Below are 18,774 nucleotides of genomic sequence, written 5' to 3' on the forward strand. Positions count from 1 at the left end.
TAACAATCAGTCGTACACTGCACAAATCTGGCATTTATGGAAGAGTGGCAAGAAGAAAGCCATTTCTCAAAGATATCCATAAAAAGTGTTGCTTAAAGTTTGCAACAAGCCACCTGGGAGACGCACCAAACATGTGGAAGAAGGTGCTCTGGTCAGATGAAACCAAAATCAAACTTTTTGGCAACAATGCCAAACGATATGTTTGGCGTAAAGGCAACACAGCTCATCACCCTAAACACACCATTCCCACTATCAAACATGGTGGTGGCAACATCGTGGTTTGGACCTGCTTTTCTTCAGCAGGGACAGGGAAGATGGTTAAAATTGATGGGAAGATGGATGGAGCCAAATACAGGACCATTCTTGAAAAAAACTTGTTGGAGTCTGCAAAAGACCTGAGATTGGGATGGAGATTTGTCTTCCAACAAGACAATGATCCCAAACATAAAGCAAAATCTACAATGGAATGGTTCACAAATAAACATATCCAGGTGTTAGAATGGCCAAGTCAAAGTCCAGACCTGAATCCAATCGAGAATCTGTGGAAAGAGCTGAAAACTGCTGTTCACAAACGATCTCCATCAAACCACACTGAGCCCGAGCTGTTTGCCAAGGAAGAATGGTCAAGAATTTCAGTCTCTCGATGTACAAAACTGATAGAGACATACCCCAAGCGACTTGCAGCTGTAATCACAGCAAAAGGTGGCGCAACAAAGTATTATTAAGTTAAAGGGGACGAATAATATTACACTCCCCACTTTTCAGTTTTTGAATTTCCACAAAAATTTAAAATAACCAATAAATTTCATTCAACTTCACAATTGTGTCCCACTTGTTGATTCTTCACCAAAAATTTACATTTGGTGTCTTTATGTTTGAAGCATGATATGTGGGAAAATGTTGAAAAGTTTCAGGGAGCCAAATACATTCGCAATGCACTGTAAATACCAATGAAGACACTGCTACTTTTTAGAACAGCCAAGTGTTCGTTTTTTCTTATTTTTTGTAAAGTAGTTAAAAGTTATATACATTTCTCTTCATGTTTTGAATTAGAAAACAGTGTGCAATGTGCCTAATGCATGGAAATAAAACTAGTATAAAGATTTTATGACAAATTCATGTTTTTGAACACACTATTATTTTGAACACTATTGTAAGATTGACATTAAGGTAGCAAGAGTGGCTAAGAAGACATTACCATTTGAAGATTCCACACAGCTGTAGGATCCTCTGGAATGCAAGATTGACAGCTTGTTAACGAAGTCCTGGGAGACTTCAGGAGCCCTACTAAAGGCAAATGTCGTCTCCGCATGTGTAGCATGATCTACAGTACAGACCAAAAGTTTGGACACACCTCTTTCAAAGTTTTCTTTATTTTCATGACTGAAAATTGTAGATTCACTCTGAAGGCATCAAAACTATGAATTAACACATGTGGAATTATATAATTAACAAAAAAGTGTGAAACAACTGAAAATATGTCTTATATTCTAGGTTCTTCAAGAGAATGCCAAGAGTGTGCAAAGCAGTAATCAAAGCAAAAGGTGGCTACTTTGAAGAACCTAGAATATGACATATTTTCAGTCGTTTCACACTTTTTTGTTAATTATATAATTCCATATGTGCTAATTCATAGTTTTGATGCCTTCAGAGTGAATCTACAATTGTCATGCTCATAAAAATAAAGAAAACTCTTTGAATGAGGTGTGTCCAAACTTTTGGTCTGTACTGTATGTCCCGATGGCTTGATCAGTTGGAAGAACATCTTAGTATGGGCACTCCCAGATAGGATATACTAGCATCCTTACCTCTCAGAAAGCCACAGGTTTTCTGGCAGATGCATCGGCAGAATCAGTAAGGGTGGCAGCAAGATCATCAGTTCTGTCAAAATCTGTAAGACGAGCACTTTAGCTAAAATCATGGAGTGGCGATGTAACTTCTAAGCAGGGCCGGTTTTAGGCAAAGTGGGGTCCTAGGCAAAATCTTAAAATGGGGCCTCAAATGCTATCAAATTGCACCATCACACAGAAACATTTTGGTTGTACTTACATGAGCTGATTTCAGGCCACTAAACGAGTGTGATTGATAATATTGAAGTAATTTGCCGTTTCTTTCCGAGCCTCTTTACACTGGCTGAGGAACAATGATGGAGACAGAATGATGTCTAGTAGATCAATCTGTCCACATACAGTATCATCTTAGCAGCATATCTGCAGTTTTCACCAGGCAATGTGCTGCTGAGAACAATGATTTTTGTTCCAGCATAACTAATCCAATCACTTGATGAATAGGCTGCATTTTGCACTCCCCCTAGTCCTTCATATAGTATAATACACTCCCCATAGTCCACCATATAGCATAATGTACTCCTCTAGTCTTCCATATAGTATAATACACTCCCCATAGTCCTCTATATAGTATAACAGACTCCTTATACTCTTCCATATAGTATAATAGACTCTCCATAGTCCTCCATATAACATAATGTGCCCCATAGTCCGCCATATAATATAATGTGCCCCATAGTACTCTATATAGTATAATACACTCCCCATAGTCCTCCAAATAGTATATTACGCTCCTCATAATCCGCTATATAGTATAATAGACTCCCCATAGTCCTCCATATAGTATAATACACTCCCCATAGTCCTTCATATAGTATAATATACTCCCCATAGTCCTCTATATAGTATAATAGATTCCCCATAGTCCTCCATATAATATAATAGACTCCCCATAGTGATCCATATAGTATAATACTTTCGCCATAGTCCTCCATATAGTATAATAGATTCTCCATAGTCCACCATATAGTATAATACACTCCCCATAGTCCATAGAGTCTAACGCAACCCCCCACATAAAATATATTGCAGTCCCCCCATAGAATATAATGCAGTCCTACAGTATTATGGCCACCACGTACTCACTCGCTCACTGATATATACCGTATTCATGGGTGTGGAGAACACGTTTCCTGCAGCGGTGCTCCAGGTGCGCCGAACGTCTGTGCAGAAAATCCAATCTACACGAAGATTTCATCCATTATAAGTTTATGCTTAGAACATACAACACTACCCTTCACCTCTCCAAACAAACCTATTTCAACACCCTCATCACCTCACTGTCCAATAACCCGAAACGTCTCTTTGACACTTTTCATTCTCTACTCAACCCGAGAGCACAGGCCCCAACCACGGAGCTCCGAGCTGACAATCTGGCCAATTACTTCAAAGAAAAAATTGACCAGATCCAACAGGAAATTATCTCCCAATCACCTCATACCATGCAGTGTCCCCCCCACTGCATCTAGCTCACTCTCTGATTTGGAACCAGTCACAGAAGAAGTAAGCAGGCTCCTTGCATCTTCTCGCCCAACCACTTGCACCAGTGACCCATTTCTGTCACATCTCCAGTCCCCTTCCTCTGCTGTCACCCCTCACCTAACTAAAATATTTAACCCCTCTTCTGGTATCTTTCCCTCCTCATTTAAGCATGCCATCATACATCCACTACTTAAAAAACCATCCCTCAACCAAAACTGTGCCGCTAACTATAGACCTGTCTCTAATCTTCCCTTCATCTCTAAACTCCAGGAACGCCTGGTCCACTCCTGTCTTATCCGCTATCTCTTTGATAACTCTCTTCTCGACCCTCCAATCCGGTTTCCGCTCTTTACACTCTACTGAAACTGCCCTCACTAAAGTCTCTAATCTACTAACAGCTAAATCAAATGGTCATTACTCCATGCTAATTCTCTTGGATCTCTCTGCAGCATTCAACACTGTAGATCATCAACTCCTCCTCCACCGTTCCATTGGCCTCAAGGACACCGTTCTCTCCTGGTTCTCCTCCTATCTCTCTAACCGCTCCTTTACTGTATCTTTTGCCGGTTCCTCCTCCTCTCACCTTCCCCTTACTGTTGGGGTTCCTCAAGGATCGGTTCTAGGCCCCCTCCTCTTCTCCTTGTACACTGCCCCTATTGGTCAAACAATCAGTAGATTTGGTTTCCAGTACCATCTCTATGCTGATGACACCCAATTATACGCTTCTCCTGACATCACACCAGCCTTTCTAGAAAACACTGGCGATTGTCTAAACGCTGTGTCTAACATCATGTCCTCACTATATCTAAAACTGAACCTGTCAAAGACTGAACTCCTTGTGTTTCCTCCCTCTACTAATGTACCTATACCCGACATTTCCATTTCTGTGTGTGGTTCCACTATTACTCCCCAGCAACATGCCCGCTGTCTTGGGCTCATACTTGACTCCGAGCTTTCCTTTGCCCCCCACATTCGATCCCTGGCTCGCTCTTGTCATCTGCACCTCAAAAATATTTCTAGAATTCGACCTTTTCTTACTTTTGACTCTGCAAAAACTCTTACTGTTTCTCTTATTCATTCTCGTCTCGACTATTGTAACTCTCTTCTAATCGGTCTCCCTCTTACCAAACTCTCCCCTTTGTCTTGAATGCTGCAGCCAGGATCATATTCCTCACCAATCATTACACCGATGCCTCTACCTTGTGCCAGTCATTACACTGGCTACCCATCCACTCCAGAATTCAGTATAAACTTATTACCCTCACCCACAAAGCCCTCCATGGCTCAGCACCACCCTAGATCTCCTCCCTTGTTTCAGTATACCACCCTATCCACGCCCTCCGTTCTGCTGATGACCTGAGGTCAGCATCCTCAATAATCAGAACCTCCCACTCCCGTCTCCAAGACTTTACACGTGCTGCGTCAATTCTTTGGAATGCACTTCCCAGGTCAATACGATTAGTCCCCAATCCCTACAATTTTAAGAGTGCCCTGAAAACTCATTTATTCAGACTGGCCTACCGCCTCAACACATTAACCTAATCTATCCCTGGGTGGCACAGTCAAAAGTTTTACCATAACCAGGTTCCCCGCATCATGTTCCCACATGCTTTATGCATCCATTAGCCCTCTGTGTCTGTACTGTTACACACTTATGTTTATGGCTGGCCCATACAATCAGGGCAATTGTTACCACCCACCTTTCGTGTCTACCTCTTTCCTCATAGACTGTAAGCTTGCAAGCAGGGCCCTCATTCCTCTTGGTATTTGTTGTAATCTATGTGATTATTGTTATGCTGTAATGTCTATTGTCTGTACAAATCCCCTCTGAAATGTGAAGTGCTGTGGAATATGTCGGCGCTATAGAAATAAAATGTATTATTATTATAACAGTGAATATTCATTCCCTTTAATAGCGGGCACATGTGATCGCCCAGCAGCAGGAAGCCTGCAGCTGCGGCTACTGCAGACATCTCTAACAATGATTAAAAGTAGAAAATATCAAAACGTTTTAAATTATTTTTTCATATTTTAAACCATTCAAAAATGTTTTCATTTAAAAAAAAACTAAAACATTAATACTTTACAAATTGTTAAAAAAAAAATGTTAATGACACATTCCCTTTAAAGCAGAATGAATTCATATAAGAGATGCGGACTGTAAGAACAATGATAAGAACAAAGAAACACGTCACTCCATAATATTAATGCGGTCACATGATATGGCCGCGACCGGAAGTGGTCAGTGGTGGGAGGCACAGCAGCGGTCTTTACATTGGTAAGACCCATGGCAATTAGCTCCCCCCCCCCCTTTTTGTGTCCCTAGCCGGGACAATGATGTATCAATCTAATATGTGACCAGTTGTTTGTAATATCTTCATATATATGGCTGTATTTTTCTTTTTCCTTTTGTTATATTATTTATGTTTAGTCCGAAGAAGGTCCGGATAGTGACCGAAACGTTACATATTGGAATGTAAATCTTGTGGACTACATGATGGTGAATAAATTCAAACTAATTTTTTCTGCACTTGGGAGAGCCGGATTTTTTCTTCTGCATTTGACCTGGATTGGTTATCCATTTCTGGGCACCCCGCATTAATATTACGGAGTGACGTGTTTCTTTGTTCTTGTAGTACTTTACCGTATATACGAGCACCCGTTTTTACTGTTTTTTTTCCTGATTTATCTGATTTTGACGTGAGATGTCTACCAGTGGCTTCTCATATACTGAGACGGAAGTGGCTAATATAGTTTCACAAGTTACCACGTCGAGTGAATTTCTACAAGATCCTGGGAGTGAATTTAAGACACGTGACCTGGAAAGAGAATCTCGGTATCTTATAGGTCTTGAATTGCTACTACTACTATTGCTGAATACATCCGTACACAGCAGATCCCAAGGGTATCATTACGACCCACCCTGTTTCAGCGTAACACGGAGTTCTGTGAGAAATTTGAACAGATCTTAAATAAATGTTCATTGGACTTGATGGCCTTGACCCTTGAATATTTAAATAAAGATATTAAGAGTGGACAAGAGAAGGTTGTGAACATTGAGAGACAACTCAAGGATACATTACCTAAAGAAGAAGTCCATCAAGACTCATACCAAGGATAATTTGGATACTTTTTAGACATGAGACGTAAAAGCGTAAATGCCAAAAGTTCATACGAGACACATAAGATTACCTCCAGAAAAGAGTATATAAATGGCAGGGTTCTACCGGCTACTCCCGCTCGGTTTATCGAACCTACAGATACACGGACGGATCCTCTGCTTCGAGCTCGGACAACGAAAGAGCTGGTACAGGCAGACCTTTTTTAGGACCAGACAAGAGGTAGATCCCAAGAAGAGGACGAGGAGGGGAAACAACTCAGAGTGTTAAGGACAGGATTTCACACCATAAATCGGACATACGGTGTGGACGTCACCATCTACCCATTCCATACCACTTTCTCAACATAGGACACAACATAGCCCAATTAAGGTTCCTGGTCCTGGAGCAAGTCCATAAGAGTAGGAGAGGAGGTGATCAGGTAAAATTTCTGAAACTCAGGGGATTAAATAGAGAATATGACATTGTCAAGTTTGTTTTAATGATATGTACATAGATCCTGTTTACTAAGATACTGCTTTGTTTCCTACAGCAACAGCAATCGCGATAGTGAATAGTCTTGGATGGGTATGGATACTTTATATCATTTATTATTTACCATCTTATTTTTAATTTTATTTTTAATTTTTATTGCTCATTTTTTATCTTTTATTTTCAGTTTTTCAAATTTTATTATCTCCCCCTTATTCTCAGGTTTTTTATATTTTGTTTTTCAATTTTTCTAAAAAAATTCTATTTGTCCCTTTTTCCCAATTTTCTTTATTATTTTTATTTTAATTTTTCTCAGTTCTCCTATTTTGTTCTTACTTTTATTTTTCCTTAGTTGTCCTACAGATACATTATAATTACACGCTAATAATGTCTTTTTATTCATTCCAGTTTGTTGCCATTGATCTGCGTGCCGCCTGTGGTTATATGTATATGATTGGTCCTCTTAACACCGCTGCTGTGCGTCCCTCTGTGCGTTTCACTGACCACTTCCGGTCGCGGCCATATCATGTGACACACTTCCGGTTGGGTTCCACCAAGCGTTCCACTTACAGCTTCCGTCCGGCGTCCATCTTGCCAACTGCACTTCCTGCTTTGTCTGCACATGTGCGCACACATTCATCGGTTATTTAAACCCGTTCTGGCACGGGCACAGTCAGCACCTTCTCCACAGCCTGTCTACACACTGCCTCCAGCGCACAGCTGTCACCTGTCACAGGAGCCACGGCTATTAAGGGTAAGACTGCTGGTCCTCTAATCTTTTAAGTGTTGGCATTCCATTTCTGCACAGTTCTCATAGGCTCTACCTCCTTTTTTTTTTAGCAGTGCTGACCTATGATCATTTATCAATCCACACAATCAAGATATTCACAGTCTACATAGGTAAGACCCATGGCAATTAGCTATGTCCTTTACTGGTTGTTTTTTTTCTGTATTTTTGTAATTTTTTTATTTTTCAATTTTTTATTTTGTTCCGAGATACTAGAATATTCCTTTGTGGTATGGTACCACTGAACCATTGCTATATTATGCCTTTTCCATATCCCACCTGCATTCCTATGGTTGAGACATCCTTGACATTGTCTTGCATTAAGATTCCCTTTCAGGTTATGATTAAACTATGCACGTTATCCTTCATGGAATCCTTACACTAGGAGAATCAATGTTCCTTAATTTTGCGATATGTCCGCGATGTTTCTCTGAGATAAAGTCTGTGCAATTTTGATGTTTCTATGTTGGGGTATATATCCCTTTATTATGTATATGACTTACTTTCGTGGCACTTTTCACTATATTTAGCTCCCCCCCCCCCTTTTTGTGTTCCTAGCCGGGAAAATGATGTATCAATCTGATTTGTGACCAGTTGTTTGTAATATCTTCATATATATGGCTGTATTTTTCTGACTTTTCCTTTTGTTATATTATTTATGTTTAGTTTGAAGAAGGTCCGGAGAGTGACCGAAACGTTACATATTGGAATGTAAATCTTGTGGACTACATGATTGTGAATAAATTCAAACTAATTTTTTTCTGCATCTGTAAGAACAATGATGTCCTATGCTATATATGCTATATCAGTGAGAGCAAACCTTTGTACACAGTGATTACATCTAAGCAATAAATCTTTTATTCCTTCATTAAATGCACACTTTATACAGTTTTTTGAAATGAGACCTGTGTTCATTATGGCTACACCACCTGGGCAATGTGTCTATCTCACAGACTCCCAAATGGCACATTTTCTTCAGGATGCACTCATACATTATCCCAGCCCTATTTAATATAATAACTGATCAGATTTGTCATTCCTGAGTCTGGAAAAGCTGAGTAATAGGCTAGCATTCCTGCAGAGTTTATGCACCTAATAATTCTGCGTAATATACTTACAACTGCACATTCAAAGTATCACAACTTGGTGAAAAACGTCTGACGACTAGCATTTGTAGTGCACATCCTCTTCCTTTTATTCTAAAAAGAAAAACTAAATAAAAAAAACTTGGGCAAACAATATATGAAAAGAAAGACAATCTCTAACAGTATAAAAAATACTCTTTACTAGTATTATTTGGGAATTAGTATACCATTAATACATAATTGCTGGGTGCGTACATATACAAATCTCTATAACATTCATGTGTAACAGGTATTTTAATATATTACAAATGTAAATTAATTCTACTTTTTATTGTGCTATACAGTAAAGAATATGTTTCTTTTTTAGCATTTCTTATTGATGTTACTATATGCAGTGCTAGAATGATATATCTTTAATAAGTTTATATTGCGGAGCAGATTCTACTCCCGAGTCTTTCATGTAAGCTATCTCAATGTGTCTAGGTTTGGTTAAAACATTTTTATCTCTATTTGGATTTAAAAGTATAGTATGTGACAAATAATAGTTAACAAATAAATAAAAAAGGAGAAAGAACAAAAGAACAATTACTGTAATGCAGAAGTGTGTTAGCACTGCCGGCTTTGCTGTTTGTATAATACAATATACACCATTTATACATCTACACTAAAGTACTATACTTCTTTCCTGGTTCTACGGGAATAGAGACCCTAATAGTTGTTGGCAGATGTGCAGATCATTTGGAAAGAAAAAAAGAACTAAAATACTAGATTATGTTAATCTTTTACTTACCCTTTGTGTTATTCCTAAAAATGTTACATTTCTGGGATAACAAGGTGACAATATGGGTAACGTATATATGAATACAGTTCCTACAGTAATGTTTGCTCTTATTAAAGGGAATCGGTCACCATATTTGACCTATCTAAACTATTAATATGGGCATACAGGCTATAGACTGCTGATATGTCCTCTCTGTGTGTCTCATATCAGCTGTGTTGTTGCTGAGAAATCATCTTTTATTACTATATATAAATTACCTCTTCAGGGCTTTGGGGCGGATGGTGCCCGGAGATAACTCTGCCTCCAGAGCTTATTTTACATATAAGGGGGAGTTACCAGTGTGATGTGTAATGGTTACCAGTGTGATGGCCGCTCTCTGCTCTCCTGATCTCACTGCAGAGCTGTGTGCAAATATACCTGACACATCTGCAGGTTCCTCTCACCTTCCAGCTCATAGGTACATAGGGCTGCACTATTGTTGCAATACATCAGAGCAGAGAGAGAAGCAAAAAGTGTTCTTGTAAGAAGACAAATGTCATTTCTCCTGTTCTGTGTTAGTTACTTGTCTCACTGGTAACTCCCATTTCATGTAATATAAATTCTAGGGGCAGAGTTATCTCCAGGCACCATCTGCCCCGGAGCCTGGAAGAGGTCACTTATATAAAGTGATAAAATATGGCTTCTTAAGTAACAACAAGACATCTGATGAGAGGTGCACAGGTAGGTCTTTTTTCAACATTATAATACCTGTATGCCCATAGTAATAATTTAGATAGGTCAAATGCGGAGACAGATTCCCTTTAAGGAATATGGGCAGGGGATGATTGCCATTCATCAGTCTGGGGCAACTGTATGTGCACTGCTATGAAAACCATATTAGTTATGCATGAGAAACAAAATTCAGAATTTTTAAGGACCTAAAGGACAATGCAAAGACCCAGTTGTATTTAGCATTTTACTTCATCTTTTCACTCTGATTTTAGAATCCTAAAAGTGAACATTGTCTCGTTACAAACATTTGCAGTTCAGATGCAGAACTGTACCTGATCATAACAACCACAGTACAGCAGAGTTGAACCTTGTCTCATTACAAACACAACAAGCAGATTTGCAGATGTCTTCTCACAGTGCTGCCAGCTTTGCTGTACTGCCATTCCCCCACACTGGCTCCCTGTGAGATGGAAGCTGAAGCACAGAAAGTACTGTAGCTGCAAATGTGTTTGTAATGAGATAAACACCACTTTTGTTTTACTGTGTTAGCTTTGCTGTTCTGTGTTAGCTCTGCCCTCTTCACATATCAGTGTCTCCAGTACATGTGGTGGCAGTTTTCACAAGTACTGGAGACCTGTATCATATGTAGACCCGTTCAAATCTATGAGTCTGCGCACACATCAGTGTGTTACCACGGATCATGTGTCCGTGTGCAAAACACAGACGTCCATTTTTCTACCACAATATATCCCACACACATACACAGTGATAACACACAAACGACATCCTTGTGTCATCAGTGTGACATCAGTGTCCGGGGAAAGCTTTACAGTTAGCGCTCTTCCCAGGCACCGGATGCTGAACCTACTCTCATCATTGCCGCCTGGTTAGGCAGCGCTGTTGACAGTTTTAACTGGCACCTGCTGTCTGTTTCGCCCGTAATAAATAGATGATTGGGGGGGGTTTAAGGTCGTGGGGTCCCCCCTTTATTTCCCTAACCAGCTGAGGGAAAGCAAACAGCTGGGAGCTGTTGTTATTATTCTGGGAAGGGGCCAATAGCCATAAAGGTTCCCAGCCTATTAATAACAGCTCACAGCACTCTAAGTAGCCTTTACTGGTTACTAAAAAAGGAAGACCCAAAAAAATAAGTAAGTGGGGTCCCCCCTATTTGTACTAACCAGCAAAGGCTAAATAGACGGCTGCAGGCTGATATTAATAGGCTGGGAAGGGACCATGGATATTGGCCCCCTCCCAGATGAAGTACATCAGCCCTCATCTGCCCCAGAAATGGCACATCCATTAGATGCACCAATTGTGGTGCTTAGCCTCATCTCTTCCCACTTGCCCTGGTGCATTGGCAAGTGGGGTAACAATTTTGGGGTTGATATCAGATGTTTTATACCCACTGGCATCAAGCCCAGGGGTTAGTAATGGAGAGGCGTCTATCACACATGCCCATTACTAACCCGTTGGTCAAAACTAATAAAGACAACACAGAAATAAGTCCTTTAATTGTACAAATTACTCGACTCTTCCCAAGTGAGAATGCGGCTAAAGTGACGAGTGGTGACATATTTAAAGGGGTTGTCTGGGTTTTCTGTATAATTTGTGTGTACCTAGGATGCAGAATGCTGACAGTATGTAATATACCCCCTGTTAGCATTCTGCATGGTGTCCTAGGTATCACATTTAGTCTGGTGAGCCGATGTCTCCTAATTCTGGAAGAACTGCTCACTCCGAGACTAAAATTTTCCTGTCTGGCAGAGACCATTAGTAACTAGCTACCTGTCACTATATCATTGGTGGTAACCATTGATACCTAAGGTCTTAAGGAAAAATACATAAGAATCAAAAAACCTACATTTCTAATTGGAGATATTTGCTAATATTATTATTACACCTACTACCTATTGGATAGGATCTTGAAGATGGGAATATCGCAAGTCAGTCCCACCGTGACATTTTCCATAGTATATTTCTGTTGGTGCTACCATGGAAAATAAAAATATTCTCACTGGTAATTAGATATATTCGGAGACTTCTATACTATAATGTCTATTGTCTGTACAAATCCCCTCCGAAATATAAAGTGCAAATCCCCTCCGAAATGTAAAGTGCTGCGGAATATGTCGGCGCTATAGAAATAAAATTTATTATATTATTACTATGGTGCTTCCATGAATCGTGAGATTCAAATTAACAGTAATTACCATTTTGGCGTAAGCTGGTACAAAAAAAGCGCAATCAGGTTGTGCAAAAAAATTCCATTAAAATTTATAAATGTTCTCTTCACTCATCAAGTCTTAAAATAAAAGTGGATAAACAGCTACTGTCTGGGCTTCTTTAGATATCGCAGCCATATATCTGACACTTCCGTGAAACATAGTCCAAGTACAGGCAGGCCACGATGCACGGACCTGACCGGAGCTTGACATTATGGAGCCATGTTGAGTTTGGGTCTGAATTTGCCCTTATTCCCATTATTTTGGGGAGTCAGGTATCCCTGAAGGAACCCAATTCCATTAATTTTTATAGTTCTTTGTGGGACTATCATACTTTTCTGATTATCAGATGCCAGATTAAAGACTGTTACTGCACTTCTTAATTTCAATGTTAAAGGGGTTGTCCGGGCTTTTCACATAATCTCAGTGCATATCTGGGCTGCAGAATGCTGACAATAAGTAATTTACTTTCTGTGGCCAGTTTGCAGGGTTTGCTAGATATCAGCTCTTGCTTGTGTGTTCTGGCACTGAAATGAGAACTGGTCTTTTCCTCCTACTCTACTAAAAACATGCCCTCTATAGCAACAACCCCACCCTCCATAGCAACATGCCCTCCCCGACCACATGAACAAGCCCATCCCATCTCACACAGTAACAAATCCTCCCCCTCTAGCAGCCTCAGTGCAGAGAGCAGGACCACCCAGCTGCTCCTCCCCCAGACACATGCTGAACAGTGATCTATGGAAAGTGAAACTAGTGAGGAGGAAGTGACCAGTTCTCATTTCAATGCCAGAACACACCCCCCCGGACGTTTTTCTTACAAGCAAGAGATGATATCTAGCAAACGCTGCAAACTGGCCACAGAAGGTAAATTACTTATTGTCAGCATTCTGCAGCCCAGATATGCACTGAGATTATGTGAACAACCCGGACAACCCCTTTAAATAATCAAAAACCTGTTCAGGTTAAACTAATAAAATCTTAAAATCTCCAAAGTATTGACATTTATAGTAGGTTTCATTATGATTTCAAAATTTTCTTCCAATTCCACCTGTCACCAGTGTCCGTTTATTGCTACATATTGTTTAGATGTCACTCACCTCGGTTCCTGCGGTTTCATGGCAGTCTGACTGGTCTTGCCGTCTTGTCTGGTTTTCACATCGCTCTCTTTGCCGCCTTCTTCTGAATTCTGTAGAAGTATTTTGAGAAAGTGGAAATAAACACTACATTTTATCACTGAGATGTTCTCAGGAATGTGGAGGTGTCCAGACCATATAATAGCAAACGGCACTTTATAACATTCTTCTTTATCTCCATTCACTCTGAGATACTAGAGTAAATCCCAAAGTGCTGGCCTACAAAACACGTTTACATTCTGACTACCCATTGGGTTTGTATGTTAGTTTTGATCCAAGTCCAACTCAGTGTTGTATGTCTGTAAAAAGTCTAAGGATATCATCAAAAAATGTTTGACATGAATTTCTTTTTTCTCTGAAATACCACAGTTATCTCCTATCCAAATAACAGTTCCCAGCAATGGCAGTAAACAGTGTGATGGCGCTGCAGTGTTCTGCTCCGTACACTCTTTACATCTGGCCGTTGCTGGGCTGGTAACAGATGATCGGTGCAGAATACCCTTTAATGTAGCAGATTTGCCATCTACGCATGGATTGCACAAAGCTAAAAAACAAAAATATTTCCCATAGAGTCTGAAGAAAACGTCTTCCCCTATCTAGGATTTATAACAAATTCTCTCTTGAGGACATTGGTGTACACTGGTGTGTCACCAACTGATGAGTGTCCTGTCTACTACTCTTAAATGGGGCTGAGCTGCAACACTAGACACAACTCAAAGAGAAGAGTGGATTTGTTTTTATTTTTATCTCACATTGTCGATATAGTAAAATGTTCTTAAAGGGGCTGTCCACTACTAGGACAATCCCCTCAGAATCTGAATGTTTGACCCTGTTAAAATAAAAGCAAACACTCACCTCCCATGCAGGCACCATTCCAGTGGTGTCAGCACTCATGTTCCCTGAGCTCACATGAGGTTATGTCATGTGAGCCCTGCGCCCAATCAGCGCTGGCATCCCTGTCCCACTTTCGGACACTTACTGGCTGACCGCTCACTTTCTCTTCATTACTTGTACGTCTGAAGGCGGGGACAGTGATGCCAGCGCTGATTGGGTGCAGGGCTCACATGACAAAACCTCACGTGAGCCGCGGGAATGTTGCCGTCACGGGAGATGAATGTAAGTGGTTGTATTTTAATGGGGGCAAGAATTCTGAATTAGAATGGACCTCTTTAATCATAATTTTTTTTCTCTCTGAAAAAAATGCTTTAAAGAGAATTTGTCAGCAGGTTTTTGCTACCTCATCTGAGAGCAGCATGTTGTAGGCAAAGAGAAGCTGAATCCAACGATGTATCACTTAGATTACTTGGTGAAGCCGTTCTCACACAATTAGAATTTTTAGATTTAACAATGAAGCAGAGCTGAGAAAGCTAACCCCGCCCCCATCAGGCTGTGTATATACAATGTACATATACAATGAGCTGCCTATCACAGGAGGGGCCGTGCTGGACTAGCGTGAACATGCTGCTGTGTCTGAGCACTAAGTTTCTGGTGCTAAAACAATCATTGCAAGCAAATGATACCGCATAGCATGATAAGAGACACATCGCTGAAATCTGTGTTTTAACTCTTACCTCCTGCTGTCTTCAGATTACATAGCGAAAACCTGCTGACAACTTCCCTTTAAACTTCAGAAGTAGATTGCAGAACAGGAATCTAGATGTTTCTTATATATTACCTACCGGCTTTTTCTGATACATCTCATAATTGATTGCTTTGACTTCTTTTAGCTGTTCTTTGAGACCAATGAGAGTATCTTGCTTGTCATGAATATCTTTCTCCAAAAGGCTTACTGCAAACTCAATTTCACGTTGTACCTTTAATGGCACAGGAGCGGAATCGGATTCCTGCAATGGGGTTCAATACGGTCACTGAATGATCCTCTTATTAACAAAAACCTTTTGTGGCAGATTAATCAAGCTAAATGGCATAAGTTACAAGAAAAAAAAAATGTCTGTCATGGCTTGCACCATATTTAGACACATTGTGTGCATTGGCTGACAAGAGGCATGGTCTAACATGCACCAAAACATACAGCAGAATCGTAAGTCAACTAAAAAGTAGTGAAAACTTAGACTAGACAGTCATAAAATACACCAAATTTATCAAAGAACGTGAATCAGTATGATAAATGTCGTGCATGTTAAAACTCTAGCCATAGGGGCCGATTCATCCAAAGCTTTCACACAATAAAACTGGTGTAACAGCTTTGAAAAGTTGCAAATTGTTTGTGCAACTCATAGGTGTGCAGAAATGTTGAGACTTTTGGCATTTTCCAGTTTCAGCTCCACCAAAATGGGACAAGCTAGGATGGGGCATGGCCATGCCCACTCGTCCTCTTAATTAAAACGGTTGCGTTTTGTATGCCAGAAATGCTACTCCAATCTCTGCCAGGAAGCATTTATGGCACAGCTCATCTAGAAGAGCGTCACTCCGAGGATGCGCCAAAATCATCAAGTGGCGTGAAGGAATTTGACAGCTTGTACTTCAGCAAGACTCGCGTAGCAAAAGTGTGTCTTAATGAATCATCCCCTAAATTTGCACTAAGAATTAAGACAGTATTAATAAATCAGTCTCTGGTACGACAAGTTGTGAAATACTGCCTAAAATGCATTACTGTGAATGACCAGGAGATGTCATTTCAAGAGATTTTGTTTACTATTTATTTTTATAAGGTGGTCACATCTTATAGGAATAAAAAGCATAGAGTGAAACTGTCAGCAGGTTTTCACCCCTCAAACTATTTATATGCGCATGTAGCTCTTTCAAAGACAAGTCCATCGATACCTTTACGTGGCCAGTCCGTTCTCCACCATTACTGAGAAATCAATGTTTGATTTGATATGCAAATAACTATTGTAGATCTGTAGCCTCAGTCACTTCAGCTCTATTCCCCACCCAACCCAGTGCCGCCTCAACCTGCTTGCCTGTAGTCACACAACATACAAGCTATGAGTCAAGCAGGAGGCAGTACTGAGTGGGAAATAGAGCTGGAGTGACAGAGTCTTCAGATCTACAACTAGCTCTTCATACTCAGTTACATACCAATTCAAATGCTAATTTCTCAATCTTGGAGGAAGGGACTGGCTATGTTATCTTATTGCTGGACTTCACTTTGAAAGGACTACATGTGCACAATAAAATAGGGATTTTTGTGTACTCACCGTAAAATCCTTTTCTCCGAGCCATTCATTGGGGGACACAGAGACAGTGGGTGTTATGCTGCTGCCACTAGGAGGACACTAAGCAATCAGAAAGAAAAAAGTTAACTCCTCCCCTGCAGTATACACCCCGCAGCTGGATGAGACATCTCCAGTTCAGTGAAAAAAGCAGTAGGAGCTTAAACAGTCAACAGTGACGAACTATGTCAAAACCTAAGAATGCTACAAATGAGCCAGTAGGCTAAACAGGGCGGGTGCTGTGTCTCCCAATGAATGGCTCGGAGAAAAGGATTTTACGGTGAGTACACAAAAATCCCTATTTCTCCTACGCCTCATTGGGAGACACAGAGACAGTAGGACGTCCTAAAGCAGTCCCTGGGTGGGGAGCATACATCTGCTAATACCCCATGTACCTCTGAGTTAAGACTGAGGTACTGCCGCTTGCAGGATGCGTCTGCAGAGAGCTTCATTTGCAGAGGCCTGAGAATGAATTTGGTAATGTTTTGAAAAGGTATACAGACTGGACCAAGTCGCAGCCTTGCAGACCTGTTCTGCCGTGGTCTGGTGCTGAATGGCCCAGGAGGCGCCCACTGACCTGGTAGAGTGCGCCTTAATCCCTGCAGGGACGAGCGCATTCCTGACATGGTAGGATTCCTGAATCGCAGAGCGAATCCACCTGGCTAGCGTTGCTTTGGACGCGGCTAGGCCTTTCCTATGCCCCTGAGGAAGTATGAACAGGGTATCTGACCTGCGGAAGGGAGCCGTCCGCGAGATGTACCGTCTCAGCGCCCTAACCACATCCAGGGTGTGGAGGGCCTTCTCAATGCGATGGACTGGTGCCGGACAAAAGGAAGACAAAACAATTTCCTCGTTGAGATGGAAAGAGGAAACGACCTTGGGCATGAAGGACGGGGACGTTCTGAGAACTAACTTGTCCTGATGAAAATTCAGGAACGGAGAACGGCAGGACAGAGCTGCCAATTCCGAAACTCGTCTGATTGACGTGATGGCTACTAGAAAGACCACTTTCCAAGAGAGGATGGTCAATGACACGTCCCGCAGCGGTTCAAAAGGATCCTCTTGTAAGGCCCCGAGAACCAGGTTATGGTTCTTTTTGAATCAGATCTTTTTTTTGAATCAGATCTTTTTTATTAAACATTCAGGAATCAATACAGAAAGAATATGACATCTTATATAGCTAGTAAAATTTACATTGAGAGCAAATATTATTTAAAGGGTAAAACTCTTCCTGTGTAAGAATAAATAAAAAGAAGAAATCTCAAAACACAGATATTTGCATAAAATTGAGCCTATAAACAACATGGCTCCACAAATAAACAAAAATCAAAATTATACATCAGTGCCTCATTTCAGCGGGAAAACCATCCCCGCCAGCCGCGCCACTCCGCATCATATTTCGCCCCCCCCCGCCCCCCACGGATATCAGGTCCAATCCACCCCAGCTCCCTCCCACCGCGCCACTCAAAATCTACTTCGCCACAAAGGGCACTAGACTTTATTTTCACCCCCCAAGCATCCCCTCATCGCAAGCACAACAGCAACTGGTCCAACATCGCATCCCGTACCAGTGCGCCCGAGGGGAGACCCGGTGACTCCATCCATGGCTGCCAAATTTTGTAAAACTTTCTTAATGCATTTCTTTTTAAATAAGCCCCCCTTTCCAATCTGATGACATTATTTAGTTTATTTTTAAGCTCTGACAATGTTGGTGGCATAGGATCCAACCAATGATATGCAAGTATCTTTCTTGCCTGATACAGGATGCGTGCTATTCCCAGGGCCACTGCAGAGTCCGGGTCAACCCCCTCCTCCCACAAATTCAACAAACATAGACGAGGTGATGGTCGTATTGTGATATGGTATACTTGGGCTATGAGTCCCAGGGTCTGCCTCCAGAAATCCCCAATGTGCCCGCACTCCCACATAACATGCATCAAGTGGGCATCATCCTGCC

General features: G+C 41.0%; 1 protein-coding gene and 1 long non-coding RNA gene across 4 annotated transcripts in view; one reads left to right on the forward strand and one right to left on the reverse strand.

The window, feature by feature from the left end:
• The first annotated feature begins 1,691 nt into the window (after positions 1–1,691).
• On the forward strand, positions 1,692–8,472 carry LOC141051283 (uncharacterized). Its single transcript, XR_012220615.1, has 3 exons — positions 1,692–7,673; positions 7,760–7,819; positions 8,373–8,472. It is a non-coding gene; the product is annotated as an uncharacterized lncRNA (long non-coding RNA).
• A 74-nt stretch (positions 8,473–8,546) lies between these two features.
• Positions 8,547–18,774, reverse strand: part of RUFY2 (RUN and FYVE domain containing 2) — a 49,817-nt gene continuing 39,589 nt past the window's right edge. For 2 of the 3 annotated variants that reach the window (XM_073548163.1, XM_073548162.1), the window contains exons 12-14: positions 15,321–15,485; positions 13,606–13,694; positions 8,547–9,297 (exon numbers count right to left, since the gene is read on the reverse strand). In XM_073548163.1, the coding sequence (XP_073404264.1) occupies positions 9,189–9,297; positions 13,606–13,694; positions 15,321–15,485 (363 nt within the window). In that variant the 3' untranslated portion in view covers positions 8,547–9,188. The remainder of the gene's footprint in view (positions 9,298–13,605; positions 13,695–15,320; positions 15,486–18,774) is intronic. The other variant, XM_073548164.1, reaches the window with a different exon arrangement.

Source organism: Dendrobates tinctorius, unplaced genomic scaffold (genome assembly GCF_039654945.1).
Source record: "Dendrobates tinctorius isolate UK_male_01 unplaced genomic scaffold, ASM3965494v1 ptg000156l, whole genome shotgun sequence".
In the NCBI taxonomy this organism is placed as follows: Eukaryota; Metazoa; Chordata; class Amphibia; order Anura; family Dendrobatidae; genus Dendrobates; species Dendrobates tinctorius.